At 41.2% G+C, this 26,671-nt stretch overlaps 2 protein-coding genes across 2 annotated transcripts; both read left to right on the top strand.

The window, feature by feature from the left end:
* The first annotated feature begins 2,954 nt into the window (after positions 1-2,954).
* alpi.1 (alkaline phosphatase, intestinal, tandem duplicate 1) lies at positions 2,955-12,896 on the top strand. The gene is made up of 12 exons (XM_076275420.1): positions 2,955-3,027; positions 5,156-5,395; positions 5,823-5,942; positions 6,421-6,536; positions 6,969-7,143; positions 7,891-8,063; positions 8,866-9,000; positions 9,152-9,227; positions 10,552-10,690; positions 10,891-11,081; positions 11,204-11,320; positions 12,532-12,896. Exons 1-12 carry the CDS (start codon positions 2,955-2,957, stop codon positions 12,801-12,803), a joined length of 1,827 nt encoding a protein of 608 aa, XP_076131535.1. The 3' UTR covers positions 12,804-12,896.
* A 3,805-nt stretch (positions 12,897-16,701) lies between these two features.
* Positions 16,702-26,097, top strand: alpi.2 (alkaline phosphatase, intestinal, tandem duplicate 2). The gene is made up of 11 exons (XM_076277625.1): positions 16,702-16,780; positions 18,861-18,977; positions 21,872-21,987; positions 22,084-22,258; positions 22,368-22,540; positions 22,636-22,761; positions 22,853-22,922; positions 23,352-23,490; positions 23,771-23,961; positions 25,079-25,195; positions 25,779-26,097. The coding sequence occupies exons 1-11, from the start codon at positions 16,702-16,704 to the stop codon at positions 26,060-26,062; spliced, it is 1,587 nt and encodes a 528-aa protein (XP_076133740.1). The 3' UTR covers positions 26,063-26,097.
* Positions 26,098-26,671: the final 574 nt, after the last annotated feature.

Raw genomic sequence — 26,671 nt, forward strand, 5'->3', positions numbered from 1 at the left:
ATACCTCTCAGGCGTCCTGAGCAAGTGTCTGTCATCTGTCCCAGGAAAGAAAAACACCAGTCCTCAGACACTCTGTCTTTTACCTATCCATCTATCTGCCTCTTTCTTTCCTCACATTTTTTATTTTATTTTCTGCCTTCTGGTTAGGACAGGGATGTCATGTCTGCGGAGTCAATGTTGATATATCTTAAATGTTTATTTAAAGGGACACTTCACCGATTAGCATTAAGCTTTGTATCAGTAGAAACCCGGTAGTATTTTCGAATGACTGTGCTTCCCTCTCTCCTGTCCCCATGAGACGAGAGATATCTGTATTTTTATCTGGAAAAAAATCCTCCGATGACGCAAACATCGTCAATTTGTGTCATTGGAGGATTTTTTGGCCAGAAGCCATCGCTAGTTCTGCATGTTTTCAACTCGCCCATAAGGGGTGGGCTTTCTTTTACTGTTTATGGGAGATGGAAGACCTCACTCCCAGAATTTAGTAATAGTAATCCGCCATCTTTCTTAAGCTAACAGGCTAGGCTCTTGCTCTGCGGAAAAAGCAGATAAGTAACGACGATGGCAGATGGAAGTTTTAAAACTGATTTAACAAAAGGGGAGCTTAAAGATCTGGTGTGCGAATCAGATGCTCGTGAACCTGTACGAGGCACAATACAGTGAGAAACAGGAAACAGTTGAGGATGATTGAGAAACAGGAGGCCTGCAGCAAGACCTGCCTATCAGTTAGCAGGAAGAGCCCAGGCTGGCTCGAGCTGGGGCGGACTGGTGGTGTCAGCGCTCTCGCGAAATCGGTTGAGGAAGCGGCAGTATGTAGAGCACCATAGCTTTGCGCCACACATGGACTTGGGGGTCCTGGATACATATTTTAGGAGGATCCCGAAGGCGAGAGACTGGGGAAAGACAATTGTCTTGTTTTGCCTGCCTGTGTTCGGAATATCAGCCGATTCAGGGTTCCCAACAGACACTAACCTATCGTTACTGCCGCTATCAAGAAACAGTTGATGCTCAGGTTGAACTGTAATAAGTTTGACATGTTTCATATATTTCTTTTTAATTAAAAGTTCAAATTCATGTTGGATGTGTTTTATTTTCTTATCCTTAGTGTTTCTCCGTTAGAGTAGCCTATTAGAGAAATGGTGATTCCAATTGGGGAAAAAGATGACGATATAATGTTTAATTCCTCCCTCATGGTCCAGATGAATGAAACAAGCATAGTGGACAAAATAGGCTAAAGTTTAAGCTAAACATACGTAGTTTAACCTATGTAAACATACTACAACTTATATTTTACAGCATCCCAAATCAGGGGCAGTTTTTCATATGGGCAGCAGGCTATGGGCAGCCACTGAGGGCGGCACATTTGCGTTAATCAGTTTTCTATCGCTCATCATATGTCACTGTGTGGGGAGTGGACACCCTATATAATATAGCCTACTTTGGCACTTGTGCTTATTGCTGAGAAGGTCTCACATACAGAGGATGAGAAGGTGAAGGAGGTGGGGCGCCCGGGGATCCCTTTCTCTTTGGAGCTGAGAGCGGGCACAACTAATGCAATTAGTAGCCTAGGCCTACATTTCGCCACTGACATCAGTTAAATGTCAGATATGCTAACATATTCTGTCAATTCACGGGGCATCTGACATGAAAATATGTAAAATGTGGGATTTTCATGCAAACCGGCAATAATGATGTGCTGGTAACGTTCACAAAATAGCGATTTTTGAAAATGTCTTTATGAGGAACAGGACCTGTTGATATATGGCCGCAAGATTAAGTGCAACATAAAACAATGATCGTTTTAATTTTAGAATCCTTATTAATGCCATAATGTTACATTAATGAGTCCCTCTGTGTACTTATAGCCTAGGCCTAGGCTACTTCCTGGAGGAGTGGCTTGGTAGGGCAGCGAAGAACAGTGAAGGGCAGGGAATTCTGAGAGTTTTTGGCTTTCATCCACATGAGCCAAAAACACATTTTTGGCTTTTTCTCGATCAAGAAGGCACTGACTTCAATGATGACTCCACATTTCTGCTACATAAATGACCCAATTTAAATACAGTGAATACAAGTGAAATGCTCCTTTAAACACCTGATCTAGTTAATCTACTGTGACAGATTTTGTCAGTCCGAATTCTATTGATTGTTCTAAATTCAGAGGGCCATTTATTCAGCTATTTTGTGTCTGTTTCGAGGACATGGAAAAGTGCACTTCAGAGTACACTGCCGGCTGAATCAAAGACTCTTTTGAAGTGCAGATGGAGATGCAGGTTGGGCTGGAGTGCACTGTTGGATGTGGGCAGAGATGTCCATCCATTCTGAGATCAAACTTGGTCTCTCCCAGACAAAAGGAAAAAATGGTGCGTCAACATATGCATCTCTGATGCAAATACCACCTTGTCTTCTTGGATTGATGGTGACTTCTGAAGACATACTATATTATTGCACAGGGTGCATAGAGTATTTTCAGTTTCGCTTCTCAAAGGCAGATTTTCAGAAAACAGCAAATGTCATGAGACAGAAGACAACTCATTGTCAGTAGAATAAAAAAAGGTGCAGTGCCCCAGATATACTGTATAGTGTGAGAAGTGTCAAATGAGGAACAAGCTCAACTTCAAAGCCTTTTCACTAATTTTTGATATGTGGCAGTGCAGGGTGCATGGGAGAAAACCTAGTATGTTTCTTTTGGTTTCTGTCCTGCTTTTTCCCCCTAGTTATTCTTTTCATTATCATAAAAAGACAGAGCCAAGAAGGCTCTTAAACAAAAATTACGATTTGTTTTACGTAAGTTGACTATTAGCTGAGCATCCCCCTGAGGTGAGAGACCTTGCCAGCCATTGTTTGTTGTGGGTTTCAGGGGGCCAATAAGAAGGAGGTGGTTTTGGGGGAGTGCTGCAGAGGTGGATACATGAAAGGTGTAAAGCAGGGACCTCAAGGGCTATCTGAACATCACCATGGACACAAGGCTCACACTCTCCCTACTCCTATTCTGGAGTCTTCCCAGTGAAATGGCCACTGAGGAGCCAGGTAAGGCTTCTGTCCTGGGCTTTTGTTTCCTATTTGTACACCATCCACCATCTCTAGTCATAGTGGATGCACAGCTGGTTTAAGGTTCTGATTTATGTTGCAGTGATATTCCATAAAAGACCTGTTGCGTAATGTCCCTAAGACTTTTTTATGGCATCCCCTTATATGCATGACCTTGTTAAATGGAGTGCTGCGTCTAGTCATAATGCATCGCTCCATTCTGTTTTAACGTCTGATGTTAGATGCTAAAGTGGAGATTCGTTACTGTCTGTACTTATTTTGTGGGGGATGTTAGGCTTTTTACAGCTGCTTTGTAATTGTCCCCCCATCAAGGACTTTGGCAGCTGTAAACATTTCCTGTTTTACAAGCAGCAAGTTTCAGTGCTGCCCTGAGATTTCAGTGTTTCAATGAAAAGAGGATTTACGTCACGCATGGTCCTGCATCTTATTAGTCATTTGTATTCATGGCATTACTCATGTCTTTATTTTTGTTTATATGACAACCAAATCTAAACCTTTACAGTGGCAGCCAGGGGCCTCGGCTGGGATCGTATGTTTGACAGTCTTCAATCTCACTCTCTTTCATGAAGTGTGAAACTAAATAGGGTGAAAAACATGGTCTGTTAGAATTCTCTTTTTAACTTGGATCCATTAATATAGCATATGTTTACACTATAGCAGAAACTGAGTGAACTTTGCTTGACTCTACGTGCAATTGAAAACAATGTGAGATTTTTTTTTAAAATAGCATTCTGTTTATGGATCATTTCACTGTGGTACAGAAACACATAATTACTATATAATAGTCTCACATGAAGTCTGGAACAACAGGTCGAAACTCCCTAATAAATTACACCCTACAGCGTGCGACTTTCTCATGATACCAAATGATTGTATCATACTGCAAAATTCAGAGCTATTTGCCAAAACAAAAGTTTTCACACAGCCACTAAAGATAGGATTAGACCACAAAATAATGGTCCAAGGAAATGAAGACAACAGGTAAGACTGCTATATCCAGGGGCCATCATTACTATAATCCTCCAGCAGTGTGTCTCTATGCTCCTAGCGTGACGCTGCTCCCCTGAAACAGTGGAATGGCATGCCTCTGCCAATCCCACTCTCCCAGTCTCAGGTTTCCCCTTCCACTGTATACTGGTGTGTGTGTGTGGTGTGGCTACACCATGTGAGGCCTCATTAAGGGGACGAAGACTCTCATTTCGCTTTTTATTACCAGCTTGATTTGGTACACATGACTGGAGAGGTGGTACAGTATTTCCAGTCCCTCTCTCTTGGCAACATCTTCCTCTTTGTACTGCTCTGCATTATTTATCCTTCTTTTCCTCATCCTCTGTGGCCCTGACGGTCTCTCTCCCTCTCTCTCTCCTCCATTCTCTCTCACTTCCTTTCTCCTTCATCTCTTGAAGTGTGATAATAAAAGCCAAGAATTTCAGTAGCTACAGTACAAATGGACTCAGAATAGTAATATCCCTGGTTTCACACGTACACTATTGTTTTTAGGAGGGGAAAAGCCATTTTTATAGCTTGTATGTCTCCACTACCTCACAGAAGAAAAATGCAACTCATTTCACTTCCCACCAAATCCATCCAAGTTTACTGGGTTAGTAGGCACAAGATCTTTCACTGGAGCCAGAGTGGACGGAAATATTGGCCCATGTGATCATGGTGAATTTGTGGTAAATAACCCAAGAAAAAGAGACCTGGCTTTCCAACTCGCTCAAACTTTCTCTATGAAAAAGAAATAAAAAAAGAGAAACATTATGACTGAAATTATATTTCATGCCAACACAAACGTGCACAGCCTTTTTTCCATGAATTTAACTTGTGCATAAAAGTATGCATTAGAGCCCTTTGCCACATCAAAGGGTCACTTCAATTTCAATAACACCCTTTTGGGCTGGAGAGGAAAGAGAGAGAGAGAGAGAAAAAGAGAGAGAGAGAGAGAGAGAGAGAGGGGAAATAGAAAGAGAGAGACTGTGTGTGGAGGGGGGACACTCTTTAAAACAAAAGGGCTGCCTGGGAAAAATCAAAAGAACAAAATGAGGGGGCTCCTCCAGTCCTTGTGTGGTCCTCTCGTTTCCTCTTCTCTCTTTCGTGAGCCTATAAGCTGGCTTGGGCACCTCTCTTGCAACACACCCTGGCTTTAAAAAGCCAGCGCCGGAGGTCGGAGGAGACACTCCTCTCCTCTCCTCTCCTCTCCAGTTCAGCAGGATGCAAGCACGCCGACAGCAGGCCCCCAGGACTCACCAGCACCACTACCCCCTGGCCCTTCAAGTCCTCCACCTCCTCCCCTCTCTCCTCCTCCTGCTTGTCCTGCCCGGCAGCAGCTGTGACATGGAGGCCCAAGGTGAGAACACAGCAGCTCCATTGTGTGGGTGTCGGCGCTCGTGTTCGTGCTAACTGGAAAGACTCCCGGTTCCAGGGAACCTCTGTATTTTTGGGAGTGCGGTGGCCTGGTGTTTGTGTGTTGTCTACTGAGACATGTCTGGTGGTATGGACTACTGTGTACCTTTCCATTGTTTTTGGAATGTTAGAGGGGAGGGTGTTTGGAGATTCTGTTCTGAAGCTCCTTGCTGCTGAACCACAAGAACTGTCGCTGCTTGTGTTACAGACCTCATCATTCATGCTGCCTCCACGCTCTTGTCAGGACAAGTTTTCTACACAGCATTGGAGGGAAGAAGTAGCAAAACAGATGGGAGGGGGGCAAAGGAAAGATTTACAAAGTGAAACATTTCGCTTCTTTCTGTCACTGTTTGACTGTTTGCTCCAAGCAGCCGAGTTGGATAAGGAGCCAGAGTACTGGAATGCCCAGGCCAGAGGATCTCTGGAAGCAGCTCTCCGCCTGCAACCCCAAGCTCACCGCGCCAAGAATCTCATCCTCTTCCTTGGAGATGGTAAGGCAAACCGCGGTTTACTAATGACGAGCGGAGAAGAGACTCTGAATGATAATAAATGTAGCAAATGGACTGTCACAGGGCAGTTCGTAAATAAATAATCAGGAGCATGCTTTTGAGAGAGGACACGTGACTTTCGACAAGGGGTTTAAACAGCAGCAATCAGGAGGAATGTCAAGCTTTATCAGTACAACAGATATTTTACAAGTTAGCTTTTACAACACAACTTAATTATAAGTTAAGTTGAATAACTTCACTCATAATAACAGTACATGAGTGCAAACTGTATGTTATTAGAGCAATTAAACGTGATTAGCCTGTCTTTATCTATATCAGCGGCATCTTTACAAGGAAACGCACCTTAATCTAGATCATTCCTTGCTACCACTTGGCAGTTGTACTTTGCATAGGTGAAAAGGTGCATGTCAGTGCACTGGTGGCGTAACTATGGTGGTTATGGAGGTTGTGTGTGTCTCAGGTATGGGTGTCTCCACCGTGTCTGCTGCACGCATCCTGAAGGGTCAGATGAAGGGCCGCTCCGGAGAGGAGACCGTTCTCGCCATGGACAGCTTCCCCTACCTCGCCCTGTCCAAGGTCTGCCAACCCACACATACACACGTGTGCATACACACACACACACACACAGCCTGCTTATGCTACCTACACCACCACAAATACCACTCTCTACACAACAAACACACACACATACACACCGATTTGGTTGGAGTTAAACGTGTGTAGGAGTTTTAGGATAGTGTTGTGATAATATAATGCACAAGGAAAGACACTGATTTAACTGAGAGCATAAAATGCATTTAGACCTCAGAAATGGTTTTCCATTACAATCTAAATCTACAGCTAAATAAATAGACCAGAGTGCACCCAATCACAACAAAGCTATATACTATAATGTTGACAATAGTGTTTCTCATGACCAATATCTCAACACAAATTGTGTATTTCTATTTCACAAGGCACTCTGAATATCATTATCATGTTGTCTCCACTATGTAAACGGTTCAACAGACGTACAGCGTGGATAGGCAAGTAGCCGACAGTGCAAGCACAGCCACTGCCTATCACTGTGGTGTGAAGGCCAATGCCAAGACTGTGGGCCTAAATGCCAATGCGGTTGCCTACGATTGCAATACCACTTTTGGCAATGAGGTCTTCTCTGTTCTACACCGTGCTAAAGCACAAGGTATGTCTATTTTGTACGCACGCACACATGCGCATGCACAAATTTGAAACTTGAATTTCCCCTTGGAGATCAATAAAGTATCTATCTATCTATCTATCTATCTATCTATCTATCTATCTATCTATCAAACACACACACAAGTCAAGTCAAGTTTATTTATATAGCACACACACACACACACACACACCTAGATACACACTGACACACATACACATATGTATCCACACAATCAAAAACACATAAATTCAACCGGACTGCATATGTAATGGTTATCACGGTAATGCAAAGTATATGACGCTGGCATAATAGTACCTCCTCTTCCCATATGTTTAAAGTCAGCAGCCAGAAATCAAAGGTCAATTTTCGAAAGACAGTGATAACATGGTTATCTTTTTAACACGAAATGTTTACTGGTAGCCTCCATGATGCTATTTTCAGTAAACTACACTTTCATAAGTGATTTGTGTAAAAATTGTACACAGAAAACTAGGGCAACATGTCACTGCTGGTGTCTACGGCTGAAATCCTGCCACATTAAAAGAGCCCCATACTACTTGTTTCTAATAGCTTCCCTTTGGCAGACTATGAATGAATGAGTGTTTGTCTGTGGTTTGTCTGCACATGTGTGGCCCCTGGGAGCCATACATCTGTGTGTGTCCATGTGTGTGTGTGGCTGTCTTTCCATATGTTCTGTATGTATGTTTAGTAATGCTCCATGTATGCCCTGTGTCTGTGTGTGTGTTTAAGGGAAGTCTGTGGGCATTGTGACCACCACCCGTGTCCAACACGCCTCCCCTGCTGCCGCCTACGCACACTCTGTGAGCCGCAGCTGGTACAGCGACGCAGATCTGCCACCTAGTGCTCGCCAGCAGGGCTGCATAGACATTGCCACACAGCTGGTCACCAACACAGACATTGATGTAAGGCACTTAGTTGTCACAGTTATCAGAACTGTTGCCAATTACTGTAGGATCTGTACAATTCATTTGTATCTGAATATCATCATCAGTATGTTTGTTGTGTGTGTGTGTGTGTGTGTATGTGTGTGTGTGTTTGTGAAAGAGTGTTATCTCTCTTTGTCACTGAGGTCTCCACCCTGTGCTGTTCATTGCTGTCTGAAGGTTGTCCTATGAGGGATGTTACCTCTGAAAGGTTATATAGGGAGCATGTACTTTGCAGCACTGACATGTACACCCGTTATAGATGTGCTATGGAGCAAATGCCAGTTTAATGAAATAATGGTTTTGATAGCCAAATCAAATAAAAAATAAAGTGTCATTTTTTAAATTATTTTTGTCAGCCAAATACGACATTCCAAGTTGCATAACAAGCATAATCACAGAGTGTTTTGTGGAATCTTCATTGATATTTTTATTATACAGGCTATTTGCTTAACAGATAAGTAAGACCATAAGTCAGTAGATACGTAGAGTCCAATCCAGTCATTTATCGAAGTTCAAGATGCCATGCCAGATATAAAAAGCGTATCTCTGGCTCTACAAGGACCTATATTACTTATCGTCAGCCTTATATTTCTAGACTTAAACAGATTTCTTTTCATTAGTCTACTGCAGCTAGGTTACTTGAAAGCTTTTTCACTTTTTAGCTTCTTAAGTCTTAGTTGGCACATGGTTACATGTTTGCAATGGTACAGTATGTGCATCTGCCAATGTCAGTGCTCTATAACTGTTAACTGTAATAACTGATGTCTGTCTGTCATAGGTGATTCTTGGTGGGGGTCGTATGTACATGTCTCCAAAAGGCACCCCAGACCCAGAGTACCCTACATCATCCTCACGGAAGGGCGATCGCAAAGACAAGAAGAACCTCATCAACATATGGCTAAATGCCCGGAGGGTACTTCCTGAGAGAACCTTCATAACTTTAATTATTTAAGCTTACTCTTTTCAAGTCATTTTTTACTGATCACATCAATATCATATCTATGTCCTCTCCCATATGCAGAGGTACACAACCCATGGATTTTCACTCTTATGATTTGTATTAGGGAAAGAATGCTCAGTATGTTTGGCACAAGGACCAGTTTGATGCGGTGGATGTGAAAACCACAGACTGCCTCATGGGTAAACAGATTATTTAAAAATACTTTTAACCACACGACTGAAAAAATAATTATCCTTTACTTTTGCCATAATAATATATTCACCTGAGGAATGCTATTTGGATTGAATAATAATGTTGTGGCAGACTATGATCCTAAGATATATTCTAGAACAGTGTTTCCAAAACCTTTTTCTGGGAAAAAACTTTTTAAAATGGCAAACCATCACAACACAATTCACAATATGCATACTATAGCCTAAATCATGAGTAAATCTATGCATAAATTAATGTCGATTAATGATCATTTCTGTATTTGTGTGGAGTTGCATGTCAATTTTCAGTAGATCGCCTAAACTATAGCCAACAGTCCACAGGTGTTAGCAGGGCTATCGACACGTAGGCTAGCTTTTCATATACAACAGCTTTAAGCTATGGCTAAGCATTAGAAGCTCTGTCATTTTGATTCTGTAAACAAGAGAAGTTGTGCTCACAACTTGATGACATGATGGCCGGTGTGACTTAATTGGTTGTTACTAGGATGAACAAGGATAAACAAGTTTGTTCTTACAGCTATGGATATAGCTTATTTTTAGGGCTGTTAAATTATTACTATTTCTGCAGTAAAAAATGTAAGTGCAAACGGAAATGTAATGTGTGAAGTTATTGGAATGGAAATAAATGTAACCACCTTCAACATACTAGATATTTTGTTTCAAGTGTGCAACAAATGTAGTCAATTGAGTAAGGGAGTTCGACTGTTAGCTAGTTAGTCGGTCATAGGGTAGGCTAAGTAAACAATATGTTTGCAAAGTTAACTTTGACAAGTCTGCGGCTAGCATTATTATCATCAAGAGGTGTGCTAACTCGTATCTCCGGATTGCTTTGCATTGAGGTGATACTTCAGACTTGACACACTCCTATCTTCCAGCAGAAATAGTAGAGAATGATGCTCCTGTCAACAGGAGTATGGGCGTTTTTTTAAACGTAAATGTTTCATTCACAGGACCAGGCAGTGCTTTCTCATCTGCCTCCTTCAGTCACTTGAGGCAGACTGCACTGGGTCAAATTTACTACGAAATGTGATTAATCAGTGTCATTAATCAAAATTTAGCGCGTTATTCTTTCTGTAATTAATTAATCAAAATTAACGTGTTATTTTGACAGCCCTAGTGAAAATACCAACATGAGGCTTCAGACCTAACATCCGACCGACAATACTGCCCAAAACATTGACATTTTATTCAACATCAAAAATGTACAGAGAGAAAGAGGGATGAAAGGCATACTGCAGTTATAAATCGTGGCTCTGCTGCTGACCCAAATAAGATCTCTCCATCCTATCAGGTCTCTTTGAGGCAAAGGATATGAGGTTTGAGGTGTTCCGCAATCGAACACGAGACCCTTCCATTGTGGATATGACAGAGAAGGCCATCCAGATCCTTAGCAAGAACCCCAAAGGCTTTTTTCTCTTCGTAGAAGATAAGTATCCATCACTTAGCTGCAAACAGATTGAAGTACTTCACCTTAAAAGTAACTTGTCTTTTCATGTCATCTACTTCATCCTTCTACTCTCTCTTCTTCGTCATCTTCATGTTTGTGTGTGCAATAATGTAAAAATGTCATGCTTATCGGGCTCTCATATGGCTTTCTCATCATCTCCTATGTTTCTTCTTATTTCCCAAGAGGGAGAATCGATCACGGACACCATGATGGTGTGGCAAAATTGGCTCTGACAGAGACGGTGATGTTTGACAAAGCAGTGCACCGGGCATCGCAGCTCACCAAGGAGTCTGAGACTCTCACTGTAGTTACCGCAGACCACTCCCACGTTTTCACCTTTGGAGGAAACACCCCTCGGGGCAACCCCATTTTTGGTATGCACTCTACTCTTTTGGAATGTGCTCCGAGGTACCATTATTCTGCTCATCCATCATTCTGCCTTGTCATTTATTAGACCGTACTGTGGGTTCCTTTACTTTGCTCTGATTTTCTACAGGTCTTGCCCCAAAGAAGGCAGATGATAGGCTGCCTTACACAAGTATCCTATATGCAAACGGACCAGGATATGTGCATGAGAATGGGACAAGAGGAAATGTCACGGCTGTGGACTACTGTAAGTGAAACAATGTACATCTGTGTCAACGCATAATGTTCAGAGGATCCTCTCTAGCTTGCTTTGACAAACACTATCAGGGATTTTCCTGGGCAAAAATTAGGCTGAGGCGGTAACAGGCTGTCAGATGAGGGTGGGGGTTTGCCGAAAGAAAGTTAACAACCAGGGGCAGCGTTGACAAAATGATGAAAACAACAACTATGGTCAAAGCTACTCAACCTATGCTTTTGAGAACAAGATGAATAAAAAGTGATGCTAGAATCATGTAAACGTGTAAGCGTTGATACACTCATTAATAGGCCTAAACTACTAAAGTCTTTTAGTACTTAGTCAACTCTAGACTCTCTCACACTCTGATCCTCACTGGCGTTCAGATTCTCTCCTCCACTGGTATCTTCCACTTGTGGCTGTGAATTAGACCTAGGCAACTTTCAGTCTAACTAATTAACTGTATTGCATCAGTAAAATTGTCCCATATTTAAAATTGTCCCACATTAGTACTAGTACTAGAATTAGCACATTAGCACCCACATACTAGTACAACCAAGGACTAGAAATTTGTCAGGAGCCAGCACGAAAATTAGATTGAGGTACCCGCCTGACAATTCTCTATACAGGAAAAACCCTGACTATACTACTCTCTTAGGGCGCTTTGATACCTATTTTGTTACGAATCATGGGCTGAATCAATTCAGTTTTTCTCCATTGTCCTGGGTTTGTTTGTGTTCACATGGCAGCATTTATATCGGAACAAATGATATAACAAACCCACGTGAGATTAAACTTTTGTCTACAAACAAACCCACACACGATTAAATTGTTTCCGGATTGGTCACGTTTGACAGCTGAAGACACCATCCCGCAGTTACCTAACACTTAACCCCACATTTACTTTATTAAGAGCTCCATATATGTGCTTGTGCGTGTCCAAAGTCTCTAGGCTTATCCCACTCTCTCCCGTTCTCGCGCATAACACCGGTAAAGTTAGCCTAAAAGACATCCACTTGAAATTCAAACCATAGGCTAGCTCTACTCCTAGATGGACCACCTCCTCCAATCGGTCTCAGTCGGTTTGTTTTGTTCCGAAAAAGAGTGCGATTGCAGCTTCCATATATACCCAATCAAACCGATCTTTGGGGAAAACGTTCCATGTTAAGATTCAAAGAGCCAGGTGTGAAAGCACCCTTATACTCTCTCTGTCTGTCTCCTAGTTGATGAGGAGTACATGCAACAGTCTGCTGTGCCACTGGATGCAGAAACCCATGGTGGGGAGGATGTCGCCATATATGCCAAAGGCCCCATGGCTCACCTTTTCCATGGGGTACAGGAACAGAACTACATTGCCCATGCAATGGCCTATGCTGCTTGCCTAGAGCCTTACACAGACTGCCCCCCTCTTCCACAAAGCTCTGGGGGTCAATCACACACCTTATCAGGAATGTTACTCTCTCTGACTTTGCTGCTATTTGTCCTGTCAAGATGATTATGGTTCATTTTTGCCTTAGGATGAAAGTATTTGAGCAATTGCTGAAGCCGGGTAAATTAACTGTTAATTAAAGGACAATTCCGGCGCAAAATGAACCTGGGGGTTAATAACACATTTGTACGAGTTCGACCGTTCGCTGGGATTTATTTTCATGCTAGTCGAATGTGACCAGTTTTATTGCAAACCGCTAATTAGCTTTTAACGCTAGCCTTCGGGGCACACGTACAGTAGAAAGAAATCGCTATTTCTATACCACTAAAAAGGCTCAAAATAGCACCACACTTAAACAGTAGCATAATGAGGGTCTCTACATGTAAACCGAAGCATTGAGAACTTTGTAAGTGTACAGGCAGTTTATTAAAAAGAAACACATTACCGTTCACGTCTGGTTGTTCACATATACAGGCAGGCGATGTGAACTAAAATCATGTAATTTGCTCAATATAGGCCTATCAGAAATAAGCTCCGATGTAACATAACTTGTATAGTGTACTTACTTAGTGGATGTCCATCTGGTCTCTCTGGTATGGATCGCCGCCTCCAATTTCTTTTCGGGACATGGAAAAAAGTTTCAACTACAGTCCTGTTTATCAATGAGGGGGAATCTTCAGACTCTACAAAACACTGCGTCTCTTGGGGGTCAAGACGCAACAGGTCCCACTCCATGCAACACAGGCACTCCTCTTCGGTGGCTATAGCTTCACAATGTCCGCAGGTAGCCTACAGTTTCTAGAAGTGCGAGGCTGTGTGCAGCATTGACTACAGGTAGCTCTCTCTCTCTCATAGCCCTTTCACGGAGCTCCGCAGCTCTTCGTTGGTAGGCTATATTCCGACGTCCAATAAGGGTTCATCCTCGATGTCTTCAAATTCGTTCAAATAGCCTGCCATCTCTTATGTCTCCTGTTGCGTTCAGTGCTTCTCTTTTGCACAGTCCTTTCTTTCAGCAACAACGTTTCACATGAGATTCACTTCACATCCCAGAGTTTCGTTTTCCCAAGGCGCCTGCCTGTATGTGAACCAGACGTGAACGGTAATGTGTTTCTTTTTAATAAACTGCCTGTACACTTACAAAGTTCTCAATGCTTCGGTTTACATGTAGAGACCCTCATTATGCTACTGTGTAAGTGTGGTGCTATTTTGAGCCTTGTTAGTGGTATAGAAATAGCGATTTCTTTCTACTGTACGTGTGCCCCGAAGGCTAGCGTTAAACACTAATTAGCGGTTTGCAATAAAACTGGTCACATTCGACTAGCATGAAAATAAATCCCAGCGAACGGTCGAACTCGTACAAATGTGTTATTAACCCCCAGGTTCATTTTGCGCCGGAATTGTCCTTTAATGCTCTGTTTGATTTGTTTATGTTTGGTTGTTGTTTTGTAGCTACGTTGTATGGATTATAAAGTCTTGTTAAACAGGATATATGTTACTATTGTTCAATGAGAAGTACTTCTTCCCTCTAATTTTTAAAAAGTCTTTTGAGCATGCTCGGTAAGTTTGTATACTCACCTTTGTCCTCAAGCCTTGGGCGTTGCTAGCCAGCAAGTAAAAGCACTTTACGGTCACTTAAGGTTGAATTACAACCTTGGTCAAGTCAGTTCACTGACACAGGACGCCAGTAATTTACTGAACGCAATGTATATTTTTTTTAGATCATAAAATGAATGTATTTCAAACTATTTCTTATGTATTTGTAGCACCAAAGACTTGCAAAATTTTTAAAAATAAAACTTTGTAATAAAATATGAAAATACCACATAAGTTATTCAGTTGCTGTTTTCTTCAGAACACATGTTCTCTGCATTACACTCAGGAATATAATTTTACTTTGTACATATCACATTGGCCAGTGACCAAGATGTCCATTTTATGTTTTAACAAGGGCCATATTGTGCACCCGGCGCACCTGGCTATACTCTGCTAGTAGGTTTTAGTTATTAAGCAAGGTTTAGTGGAATCCCTGTATACAGTCTCACGTGCAAGCAGATTCCTTTAAATGCGCCGCTGACTATCAAAACATCGATGCACTGTTTGAAGTTGCGCTGCGACCTGTTAAAGGGAATGACAGATGTCATTCTCATTGGTTTGAAGGATGTTACGCCCAAAACACACCCATGGCTGATTAAGAAACATCAGAACAACCCTTTTGTGCACAGCACCCAGCGTTTGATCACAAAATCACCCAATTAAATTAGTGAATGTGGACTGGCCACGCCTTTAATGTCTATAAACTTTGCGCCTCTGACCATCCGTTTCTGTTCGCAAAAATCTGGACTATTTTAGATATTAGGCTTCTTGACTTTCTTATGTAAACAATGTGAAATCTTTTGGCCAACAGATGTTTCCTCAATTGTACACGTTTGGATTTGTTTTTGATTGCATGATATTGTTGTTTTACCTTGCACAAGGTGTGGTTTTGACATGGTATGATTATTACAGCATTACTGTCAATGAATTATAATGGTGAAATCTGTATCTGAAAAATGATTTCTGCTTCTGTTCTTTTTTGGAATTTATGTACATTACAGTTGAAATATGTTCCGTCCATCCATGCATTGAATGACATTGAAACGATACACAACAAACAAACAAAAAGACCAAGGACACTTTAAATGTGAATGCCAAACTAAATACATCTAAACTACAAATCTAAGGATTAAAGTATCCAATAGTGCCAAGCAAAATCTTAAGATTTCCCTCCAGGGAACCTGAGCTAATAGAATGAGTAAAACAGATTTTGATTACTGAATTCTACCCAGCTACACAATAACACCCCCTTTAGACCCTAATCATTTCAGTCTTTCTTACAGTACGTCTTGGTCATTATCCAGTCTCGACCTGGAAACAGCCCCTGCTGGATGTTGGTCCAGCTGGGGAAAACATCAAGCACATCTGAGCTAGCAATTCCACTCTAAATCATTCAGAAATCAGGCGGAAGGTTGTGCTATGCAAAGGGCATGTAGCCAACCTTTATTCACACCTCTGTTGGCACAGCGCCTTTCAAAGGTGCTGTTCAAAAAACAATAAACTGACAGAATCATAGTTAGGCTCAGAAAAGCAAATGGAGTCCCAGAGAGTCATTGGCAAGATTATTTTTAAGTGGCTACAATCCATGTTATGACATAGGCCCACATGAGATGACCCTCTCACCACAGTCACCAGACCAAACTTGTAATCAATACCTGTCTACTGGGGAAACTGAACCTTTGACCATAGCAATGAGTACACAAACCTCAGCTCAGTGCTCAATGTAACCATAAACGTTACCACAGACACCTTAACTATGTGTTTCTTCTCTAGACTTTTTCCAAGTCTCTTCTCTCTTTTTAAGAACCAAGTTTGTGAGTGGCCTTGTGAGTCTAGTTATTGTAAAATCCAACCCTGACAAACTGAGTGAAAAATAACTTTAACAGTAACCCATTACTCACATGCTAACTAACACGTCTGCTGATCCATCTGACTAAACTAGAGACAGACAGATTGGAAGACATGAAGACAGACAGACAGAAAGATAGAAAATAGATAGTAATACCGCTCCCCACGTGTCATTTACATGGTCAAACAACAGCCATGCATGGTACAACTACAACAGACAGATAGTTGTATATTCACAGACCGGATGATCATGAAACATTATTTTCATGCATCATAACTGAGTTTGCCAACAAGTCATCAGTCTTGTGCAAAGAGGTAGAGTAAATCCCACAAATGAATGGATCTTCTTGTGTGTCCTAAGTTGATTAATAAGTGATTTAGATGGTGATTCTACCCTGGGAAGATGGTGTTTCTACTCTGTGCCCTTTGATCTAGAGGGAGTACTATAAATGCTCAGCTCACTGTCTCCGACAGGTCTTTAGCATGTTGCTAATGTAACACTCCATATCTATCCTACCCCACCATGGCTCCTACACATGCCTCACTGATCACTGGACTATTTCTCCTTCTCTCCTTTGACTGGTGTCTATCGGTCATTCCTCGTAAGTACTATTTATTGAAGAGTAAAGTAAAGTTTTGGCTGAAGCATGTCTAAGCAATAACAAATGGGAAGCAAAACTCAAACTCAAATTGGAATGTCCTTAAATAAATGTCTACTTGCACCATCTTACATAATGACTGAAATTGGCACGAACAGGTGAGTAGGATAATTTTCTGGGAAAGTAAGCAGGCATGGGAGGGATTGATGAAATATTACTTAAGTATAGAAAAACAATGTGTGAGGACAGAAATAAAAAAGAACAATTTAATAGAGTACGGAAGGACTTATATGAATATTTATAATCAAACGTTGGTCAAGATAAAGTAAAGCCACACGGAACCTCATTAAGAACAATGTGTGCATGTACTGTAGGTGTGTGTGATCAGGTGTTTGTAAGAGCATGTATGTGAGTTGGTGTATGTATGTATATGTTGTGTATGTATGTATGTATGTATGTATGATGTATGTATGTATGTAAGCTAGGGGTGTAACGGTACACAGAAGTCACGGTTCGGTTCATACCTCGGTTCGGACATCACGGTTCGGTACGAGTTCGGTACAATGGAGGGAAAAGCAAAACAAAAATGCAGAAAGCATTTTTTTTTGTACATGTCTCAGGCTGTACCACCTAGTGTCATACAGTCTCTTCCCTGAGCCATCTGCAACAGCCTGAAGTGTGTAAGATGTAGGCTAAACAGTACAATAAGTACCCAGACTCCATCTGTAACTTGTAAACAAAATAAGACAATCAGCTATAAAACTGAAAATAGGCCTACAGCATCTCTTATTTCTGAAAGTGCAAATTACATAGAAAAATGATTTTTAAAAATCCACTTAAGCAAGACCTTCAACATCTGTGTTTAGTTATATAAAGGGTCTACAATTTGCCTCAATATTTTTTTTATTGTGTGTAAAGTAATAATCTAGCCTACTAACTGTGAAAATATCACACTATTTTGCCTTTTTTTTAAAAACGAAATGGCTCCTTTCATTTCATAAACAGACTACAACTAGAAGTCACGTGACTTTGCCCTTTGACGTTAACTCACCGTAGCATGGTTTGTTTATTAGCTTGGTTAGCGTTGTCACTTTATTTTACTGTCTATGCACTTAACACTACCAGAACCTCATGTGAGAAGTTACAAGTTACCCCAACATAAAGGTAATTACCACGCGATTTACATAGCTTTCTGTCATTACGAAATCATTTAATGTAAGCCATAGGTTTTGGCCCTATTTGTATCCAAAGGCTGCTGAAGCGCAGGGGAAGTTTTTTCCCCTCGTTTCAGTGATTGGTAGCCTACATCATCTGGGTGATGGCTTCGAATATGTGTAGCATTTTTTCCACTCACATACCCAACAACTGCTGAACAACGCCGACACACAGTTTCATCTTATCCACCACTCTTTCGCCTGTACTAACGTTACTGTAACTATAGTTCTCAAACTTGCGATCTTAAAGAGACCAGCGGATCCTCTAACTCTTGTGGGTCTAACCTTAGTGCTGCTAATGACTGACGGACTCGACCGACGACCTGACAAAAAAAACATAGGCGCCAATCAGAGCTAAGGCGAGGCTACAGATTAGCGTTAGGTGTCGCTAAAGAACTCCCGTAACTCTCGCTACTTAACAGTAATTGCGCATGACATTAATTAATCCGCACACGAGTTTTATGTATTTTTATACCGTGTATTCTCCGTGTAAATGCATGCACCGAACCGTGACGCCCGTACCGTTTCGGTTCAATACGAATACATGAACCGTTACACCCCTAATGTAAGCTGATGTGTTTGTGTGTGTGTGTGTGCGTGTGAAGGCGTTCTATGTGTGGAAGGGCATGCGACAGTTGTATATGTATGTATGGAGTATGGGTCATAGTGAGGGTGTCCTATGTAAATTTGGGTGAATATGTGTGAGTATGAATGCTTGTGAGTAACAGAATGTAAATACCTAGACTTAGTAGGACTGTAAATGTAAAGGTTAATGTATCTGTATAAGCAATTTCTGTTACATGTACAAAACCAAATAAATATAATCTCTGAGAAAGGAGAGCAGCCAAGTAAACATGTTTATTCTTCAGCTGAGGAGGAAGACCCCCGCTTCTGGAATGTGAAGGGCAAAGAAGCCTTATTAACTGCACTGGAGATAAAACCTAATCTGCACAAGGCAAAAAACCTCATCCTCTTCCTAGGAGATGGTAAGTCATGGCATTTCATTCACAGTTTGTAATTAGGCAATGATGAGCCTCATCCCCTCTGACAGAGGTGAGACTTCAGAAATGAAAAGAAGTTACATAAAATAAGAAATATTAAGAATGAAAAACAAAAACTGCTTGCTTTGTAATGGGCGCGCATATAGTCACATATTCAATTTACTGTTTTAAAGTTAATTTGATATTGGAGATACCTTCTTACTAGCTCATTCATCAGCTTATGTATTTTCTTCTGATGTTGGAACGATTACAAAATAGTTAATATTTGTATGACCTGTTGTGATCAACATGTCCAACAATGCTACAATAAAATTTCAAAAAATGCAGCATCTTATAAAAATGCCTTGTCCTGTTGGACTACGAGATAACAAGATATATAAGTGTGAAGGTAAGCTCACTGAACAATAGGTCTGGGGACATCAATATCTCTCCTACCTTTTATAGTAGTTTAATCTATTAATTTATCAAGTTATAAAGGGCCATATTCCTATGTTCATGAAAACACACAAACGCAGCATCGTATAAAAGTATCTGATAAAAGGAGAACAATGCTTTGTCCTGTTGGGACTACGAGATAACGAAATCAAGCAGTAAGTGTGAAGGTAGGCCTAAGCTCACTGACCAATAAGTCTGGGGATATCAATATCTCTCCAAGCCAAAGTAATAGTTTAATCTATTAATTTATCAAGGACCATATTCCTATGTTCAATGTCACAAAACTACTGCAGGCAATAGATAAAAGTTACACTATTTCCAAGCAGTCCATAAAGTCTAATAAGTCGATAAGTTACTGAACTCTTCTTTTATAGCTGGATACTGGTCACTATTATTACACTGACATGATGTGTTATTTTGGAACTTATTTTTATCACTTTTTACAGTCGGATCATGAAAACCTGACCATGTCATAAATATGTAGATACTTTCACTTGGGCAGGGCCGGAGTGGGGCCACTTTTCAGCCCGGGAGTTTCAGGCCCAAGACCGGCCCACTTTTTTAGTGGTGGTGGAAATTGGATAAATAAGGCAACATTTCAGCTCTTACTATCCTGTAGTTTTTATTATAGGCTAATATTCCACTATTCCACAAGGATAGGTTGATAAGTTAACAAAAACAGGAAGGAAGAAATAAAGCATTTGAAATGTATCCCACAATTCCACTAAGAGGCATATTGAACTACTGTATTGTTTACATGTTTTTTTCTGCATGGGTCAGCTATCATGTTGTTGTTTGGTGATTTGCTCCTTTACTACACCCACTTCTGAGCAAACAAGCCATATAGGTTGATCATGAAGCCTACTGCTGTCATAGCCTACTGTTCTTTCTTCCATAAAATAACTTTAATTCATATGGTTAACTCTATTAGTCCCTATAGTCATAGTTCATTTCGGGCTCATCATTTTCAGCGGGGGACTGGCTGATCTGCTGCTCAGGCTACTTTTGTTTTTAGGCCTATAGGCTACTGCATACACAGATCAAGCTTGATTTTTGTTATCAATATTTGCATAATATTTGCAAAGTCTATGAATATCCATATTGGATGATACCAAAATGCTAATATTTTATTTCATTTAATATGTTACTTGCGAATAGGTTGACAACGCTACAACGTCCAGTAGGTTATTAGCCCAATTACGGCGTTATAATCATAGCTATATCTCTTTACCAGTTGCCACTTATGTCTGTCCTCTTAAAAAAAAATTGGAAGCATGGCACATTTGGCAGCATTTCCATCCAATACTTTTCGTCTTTTTTACCTGGCCTTTTCAGTCCCTCATGGCATCTTTCTACCATCCATCCTCCCTGACGCTTATCACTACGGTAGGGCCGGCCCGGCTGGTATCTGAGAAAACTTTTTAGGAAAGACGGGCTATATGGACCCAACCAATTAACTCTTCTTGGGAGGGGAGAACCCATGCAGAGGCTGCGGTGTTAGGCATAGAATGCGAACGTGTGTAGCCAACTTTAAGAGAAGATAGATTAACGTGACAAATGCCAATATTTTTCCCTCGACCGGCCCAAAAGTGAAGCGGCCCACCGGGAATTCTCCCGATTCTCCCGATTACCCACTCCGGGCCTGCACTTGGGTGTGGTAGTTTGTGTGTGCGACATGCGTGTATGTGTGTGTGTATACTGCTCATAAAAGTACAAAATTAACTTAATAGTGTACTTACAATCTTATCACTGAAATCTGCTGACAATTAACTACATGGAGCTGTATGACAGTTAATTTATTGTTTCTAAGAAGCACAATGCTCCTTCACCCAGAGTCTTGAGGTCTTCTCTATGTTGCATAACTATTAGGGGTTTGCACGGCGTGTCATCAGATCTGGACATCGCCATATTGGAGATACTCGCCTCATTAGAAAGCATTAGGCACTGAAGTAAATCCCTAACATCGTCAAGGAAAATGGTTAATTATTGCCATGTTTTAGGTTGTACCAATAGGTCAGACTGAGAAAAACATCTGGTGTAGGTATCGACTTCCAAACGTTATTAAAAAACCAGGGAGAAGGGACAATAATGCCAGAAGTTATCAAAGGAAGGGGGGCGCTTGTGGTTGAACTTGGTACTTCGTCTCCCTCACCCAACTCATATGGATCTGCGCTGCCAATAATCCGTAATTTCTCGAAATATCGCGCCTTTTCTTGTGGTCCAAGTCCTGCCCTATATGCCTTTGCATCTTAGACGCATTTTGATGAGCTTTTCTGTTGTTTAGACACGCTACAATCATGTAAGATATCCAAAGTGCATAATACTCCATTGTACTTCATTCACTGAGTATCGCCAATATGGCCGCGCGTGCTGGGTTACCATAGTTACCGGCCAGAACGTGACGTCGGTGCAAACCCCTAATTACTTCTTTGATCAATCCCAAGGTATGGGAATTACCACAGTCACAGCAGCAAGGATTCTGAAAGGTCAGATGGCAGGGAAAACAGGAGAGGAAACTTCTCTAGCCATGGACACCTTCCCCTATCTGGCTTTGTCCAAGGTACCAATGACATAGGGAAACTGTAATTTCCAACACTTGTTTTACAGGCCATTTATTGTGTAGTCACCAAGTCTATATGTGTATGTTTGTGAGTAGACTTACAATGTAGATCAGCAGATGCCTGACAGTGCTGGCACTGCCACAGCCTACCACTGCGGCGTGAAGGCTAACTATGGCACCCTGGGGATCACTGCAGCTGCCCGTCGTGGCAACTGTGCCACTGCCAAAGGCAACGAGGTCAAGTCGGTTCTTCACCGAGCCAAGATGGCAGGTACGGCAGCCATCACCACCCATAGAAGGTGCAAGTTGTACAAACTGAAACGACAGCCATTTGCCTAAAGTTTTATCTGATTCATGGAGTGTATTGTGTCTTGGTGCAGGGAAATCAGTGGGTATCGTAACAACCACCCGTGTTCAGCACGCTTCCCCTGCTGCCAGCTACAGCCACTCCGCTGACAGAGGCTGGTACAGTGACTATGAGTTAAAAAACGATAATGTAGTAGGAGACTGCAAGGACATCGCCTACCAGCTGGTGCACAACACTGATATCAATGTAAGACTTACTGCTGACTCATGTACTGACTGTACTTTTCAAGAAATTAGCAAATGATTGATTAAAAAGGCAAAACACAATACATTCTCCACTAGGTAATTCTGGGAGGGGGTCGGACATATATGCTCCCTCAAGAAACTCCTGACCCTGAGTACCCAAGCCTCAATGGAAGTCGCCTGGACAAAACCAATCTCATTGATGAGTGGCTTAAGAACAAGCAGGTACACACACTACAGAAATATTACGTATAAGTATTTTGGAAGTTTAGGTAGAGATTTAATATTCTGTAACAGAATATTTTTTTCTTTCAAGAAAGCACGTTATGTGTGGAACAAATCACAACTTGATGCAGTGGACGAGGAAGAGACTGACTATTTAATAGGTAAGTCAAAGCTTCCTTCTGAAACGGATAGTTCCGGTCCTTGAATATGATTGGCTGAATCGCGTTCGATGCTGTTGTAAACGGAAGAATGATTATCTATGAATACATCGTTAAATTTCTTGTTGCTGCGCCTTTATTTTATGAAACCTTGCCAGATGTATGTAGTAACCCTTTTAGAAAAGCAATAAGCCACTCGAGTCTGTCAGTTACACTGATTTTAGAACAGCTCCACTTGCGAGTCGTGCCTAACAACACCCCTTAGCTGTTCTAAAATCAGTGTAACTTACACCGACATCACATCCATTAATTCACCATTCTCAAATTTGATGAGGGTGAAGATGAAACTGTCAAATTAACAAATTAACAAATTAACAACTAAAAGAGTTGGTTGCCAGAGTTACAATTTTCTGTGTTCATTTTCACACTTAGGACTCTTTGAGCCAAAGGACACAAAATATGACATCGACCGAGACAAGGCGAGTGACCCATCTCTCACAGAAATGGTGGAGAAGGCCATCAAAATCCTACGCAAGAACCCAAATGGATTCTACCTCTTTGTAGAAGATAAGTTTCAAAATAAAACTATCATCAACATCAAGTGAATGTGCACGGTCATACATTACTCTGACAAGACGCAAGATATGCAGACATCATTTGATTCATTAATGTTTGATTTGGTGACAAAAGAGAAAAGCAGGAAAATAAATGTATCCATGCTGGCAAACATATACATGCCCACATGTGAATGCCTCTGGAAACAGAACGTGTTACTAAAGCTACTGCCTGTGTTCATGACTGTGAAAGATTCTTTTTATGTGATACTTATAAATGCTTTTGCTTACTTCAAGGGGGAGAATCGACCATGGTCATCACGGCAGCAGCGCCAAGAAGGCACTGACCGAAGCTGTGGAGTTTGACAATGCCATCACCAGGGCAGCGAATCTGACCAGTGAAATGGACACCCTGTCAGTGGTCACAGCTGACCATTCCCACGTCTTCTCCTTTGGAGGCTACTCTGACAGAGGAAATCCTGTTTTAGGTAAAGACAATGAGCCTGAGTTCTCTGCTTCTCTTAAAGGTTTACACAGATGATGGTCCACAGCACTCTGATGAGATCAGTGTTTCCCATACATTGACTAATCTGTGGCGGGGCGCCACGAAATAAAAATCGGCCGCCACAGATGAATATTCTATGTTTAATTTAATTTAATTTAATTTAATTTAATTTAAATGAAATATAAGATCAAATCCTTGCATTGCCATTGAGCTGCGCTTTTTACGCACGCAGCCTTTCCTTGCCCCGCCCCGCTCTCTCGTAGCCCACTGCCACTCCTCTGCATGTGCATTTTATAAAATATATTAAATCCGCTTAGCATCGTGACCATGCTGCGCAAATTTGTTCAAAACTACTGCACTGAAGTGAACTCTGCTAAGGTCTTATCACAACATAGTAGGCTACATTGAAGAGACTAAACTAAGTTAAGTTATGAAATCAAGCAGTATCTCAAAGCTAACGTTAGAATACTGTTTGGATGTCGAATTTAGCACGCTTAGCCTACTTACAGCTGCTTGTCAATTTCGTTGAAGGGCTCATTTTATTGACTCTGACACTGAATGTTTGCAAAATACCAATGTAAATGGAAAAGTGTTTTCCAAAATTCAAAAGTGCTTCTTCCAAGGAGAAGTACGAACCTTTATTTTAAGTACGTAGAAAACGTTATGAATTGCATCCACACATCAGCAGCCTTTCAACTGTGTTACAATTGCAAGGGTTCCCTCAAACGTCTTAAAGTGACAGGCACTCAATTAGACCTATACACTACCAAGACGATCTTAATCCCCCCCCCCCGTTGTCAAAGTCAGCTACCGCCACAAATTGAATCCAATTCTGTGGGAAACACTGGAGATGGTTAGCAATACTGAAAGGCATTGGTTCCAAAAGCGTAGGTTTGGTCTCAGCTTTGGTAAGGAGACACCCATCAATCCCCATCAAGGGCAAAGGGAATACTAATCTGAAGTTTTACCTTTTCCTTGGGTATGGACTGGCAGACGGCCCAGATCATTTACCATTGTCGGCACATCTGCCGACAATGTCTGGTATATTGAGAAAAAAAGTCTTAAGAGATGATTACATGTACAATATGCATTCTTTTCAGGACTGTCACGAGCACTGGCCACTGACAAACTGCCATTTACAACGGCTCTGTATGGAAATGGACCGGGATTTGCGATTGTCAATGGCAGCCGACCATCCATTAACAACTCTATATCAAGTATGTCTTAATTTTCTGGATAACAATTTTCACTTGAGCCAAGCCTTGTTGACCTATACACATGCCATTGGTATTTACTGTATTTATCCTAATGCTTTAGCGCCATCTTGTGGACACAAATGTTAGTCCCTGACAAACAAAGCTGTATGTGGACTTTGAGAACTTAAAGGTGGGGTAAGCGACGCTGGATGATGCTTAGCAGACATTTTTGTCCAAAGTAACTTACATTACATTTGAACCAAAGACCAAACAAAAAACACCAGAGAGGTAGCTCACTCCTCCCTGAGAAACTCCACACAGTATTTTGTCATTGTTCGGGGTACAAGCTACCCCCACTCAGGAGCTAGGGCTGTGTAAGAACTAAGTATTTTCAGAAAATGGAGAGCTAGCGAATCGTGAGGAGATATTCACTGCATGTTAAAAAAATGTGTTGCGTCTTAGAATTTGTTTATCATCGCTTACCCTACCTTTAGACTTTCCTGAACTTGACCACCCTTTTATTAAGAGATAATGATACGCTTATTTAAAAAGTCTTTGTTGATGAAACTCATTTTGTGTTGTGTTGTCCTGTTTTTATTATCAGATGGGAATGACTACCAACAGCAATCAGCAGTGCCAATGGACTCTGAAACACATGGCATAGAGGATGTAGCCATCTTTGCCAAAGGCCCAATGGCCCACCTCTTCCACGGAGTTCAGGAGCAGAGCTATATTGCGCATGCCATGGCCTATGCTGCTTGCATCGAGCCATACACCAACTGCAATGAGCTACTACCAGAGCCAGACCATGCTGGATCCATCCAATGCAATCTCCTGGTCCTTCTGCTGGGCTTACTGCCTTCTGTTCTATATCTGTTCTCTGTCTGAAACCAGACAAATGCAGTGGGAACACTCAGTCCTGTCTTCTTTTCTTGTCTTGCAAGACACTGGTCGATTGTGTTTATATATAATCATAAAGGGCATCCGTATGGCATAGAAAAAAACAACACTGGTGTCTATGAAAAATATCATAAATTGTTCCAGATTAACCTCATCCTTGCTTTACCAAAATATTCATTTTTTACTGTATATCACACTACACTTGCAATGGATTTAATTTATTTTAGAACTAAATATGATTCCTCTGTGAGGAGACAACACCATTTTTAGCCATGTTAGATGACTCTAATGCGCCTCTATGGATGCTAGAAGATAGCATGAAAGATGAATGATGTATTACACCAACTCAAAATAATTTATACAATTAGAAATGGTACATGCCATAACACAAAAATATGTTATGTTTAATTTGAGTCATCTGCTTATTTCAAGTAAGTCACTTTACCAGGTGCTGGCAAAAACGAGTACCGGTATCTGCTATCTACTCAGATCATTACCTCATCTGTAAAGGCAGGTTATTCGAGGTTTTACTTTTATTCTGTGAGTTGAAAATATTTTTTATTTCCATTTCAGTTCTTGGTGGTCTAAGAGTAAAAA

The sequence above is a fragment of the Alosa pseudoharengus genome, unplaced genomic scaffold (assembly GCF_046254945.1).
Source record: "Alosa pseudoharengus isolate Yale_2024_CS ecotype anadromous, Long Island Sound unplaced genomic scaffold, YU_APseudo_1.1 YU_APseudo_1.1_scf_11, whole genome shotgun sequence".
NCBI lineage: Eukaryota > Metazoa > Chordata > Actinopteri > Clupeiformes > Clupeidae > Alosa > Alosa pseudoharengus.

Bases quoted from the DNA above. Each gene is read 5' to 3' on its own strand.
- alpi.2 (XM_076277625.1), top strand. From the start codon at position 16,702: ATGGCTCCTACACATGCCTCACTGATCACTGGACTATTTCTCCTTCTC. The intron at 16,781-18,860 runs GTAAGTACTATT...TTTATTCTTCAG, and splicing joins GTGTCTATCGGTCATTCCTC to CTGAGGAGGAAGACCCCCGC. The intron at 22,923-23,351 runs GTAAGTCAAAGC...TTTCACACTTAG, and splicing joins AGAGACTGACTATTTAATAG to GACTCTTTGAGCCAAAGGAC.
- alpi.1 (XM_076275420.1), top strand. From the start codon at position 2,955: ATGGACACAAGGCTCACACTCTCCCTACTCCTATTCTGGAGTCTTCCC. The intron at 9,001-9,151 runs GTACTTCCTGAG...GATTTGTATTAG, and splicing joins TATGGCTAAATGCCCGGAGG to GGAAAGAATGCTCAGTATGT. The intron at 9,228-10,551 runs GTAAACAGATTA...CCATCCTATCAG, and splicing joins AACCACAGACTGCCTCATGG to GTCTCTTTGAGGCAAAGGAT.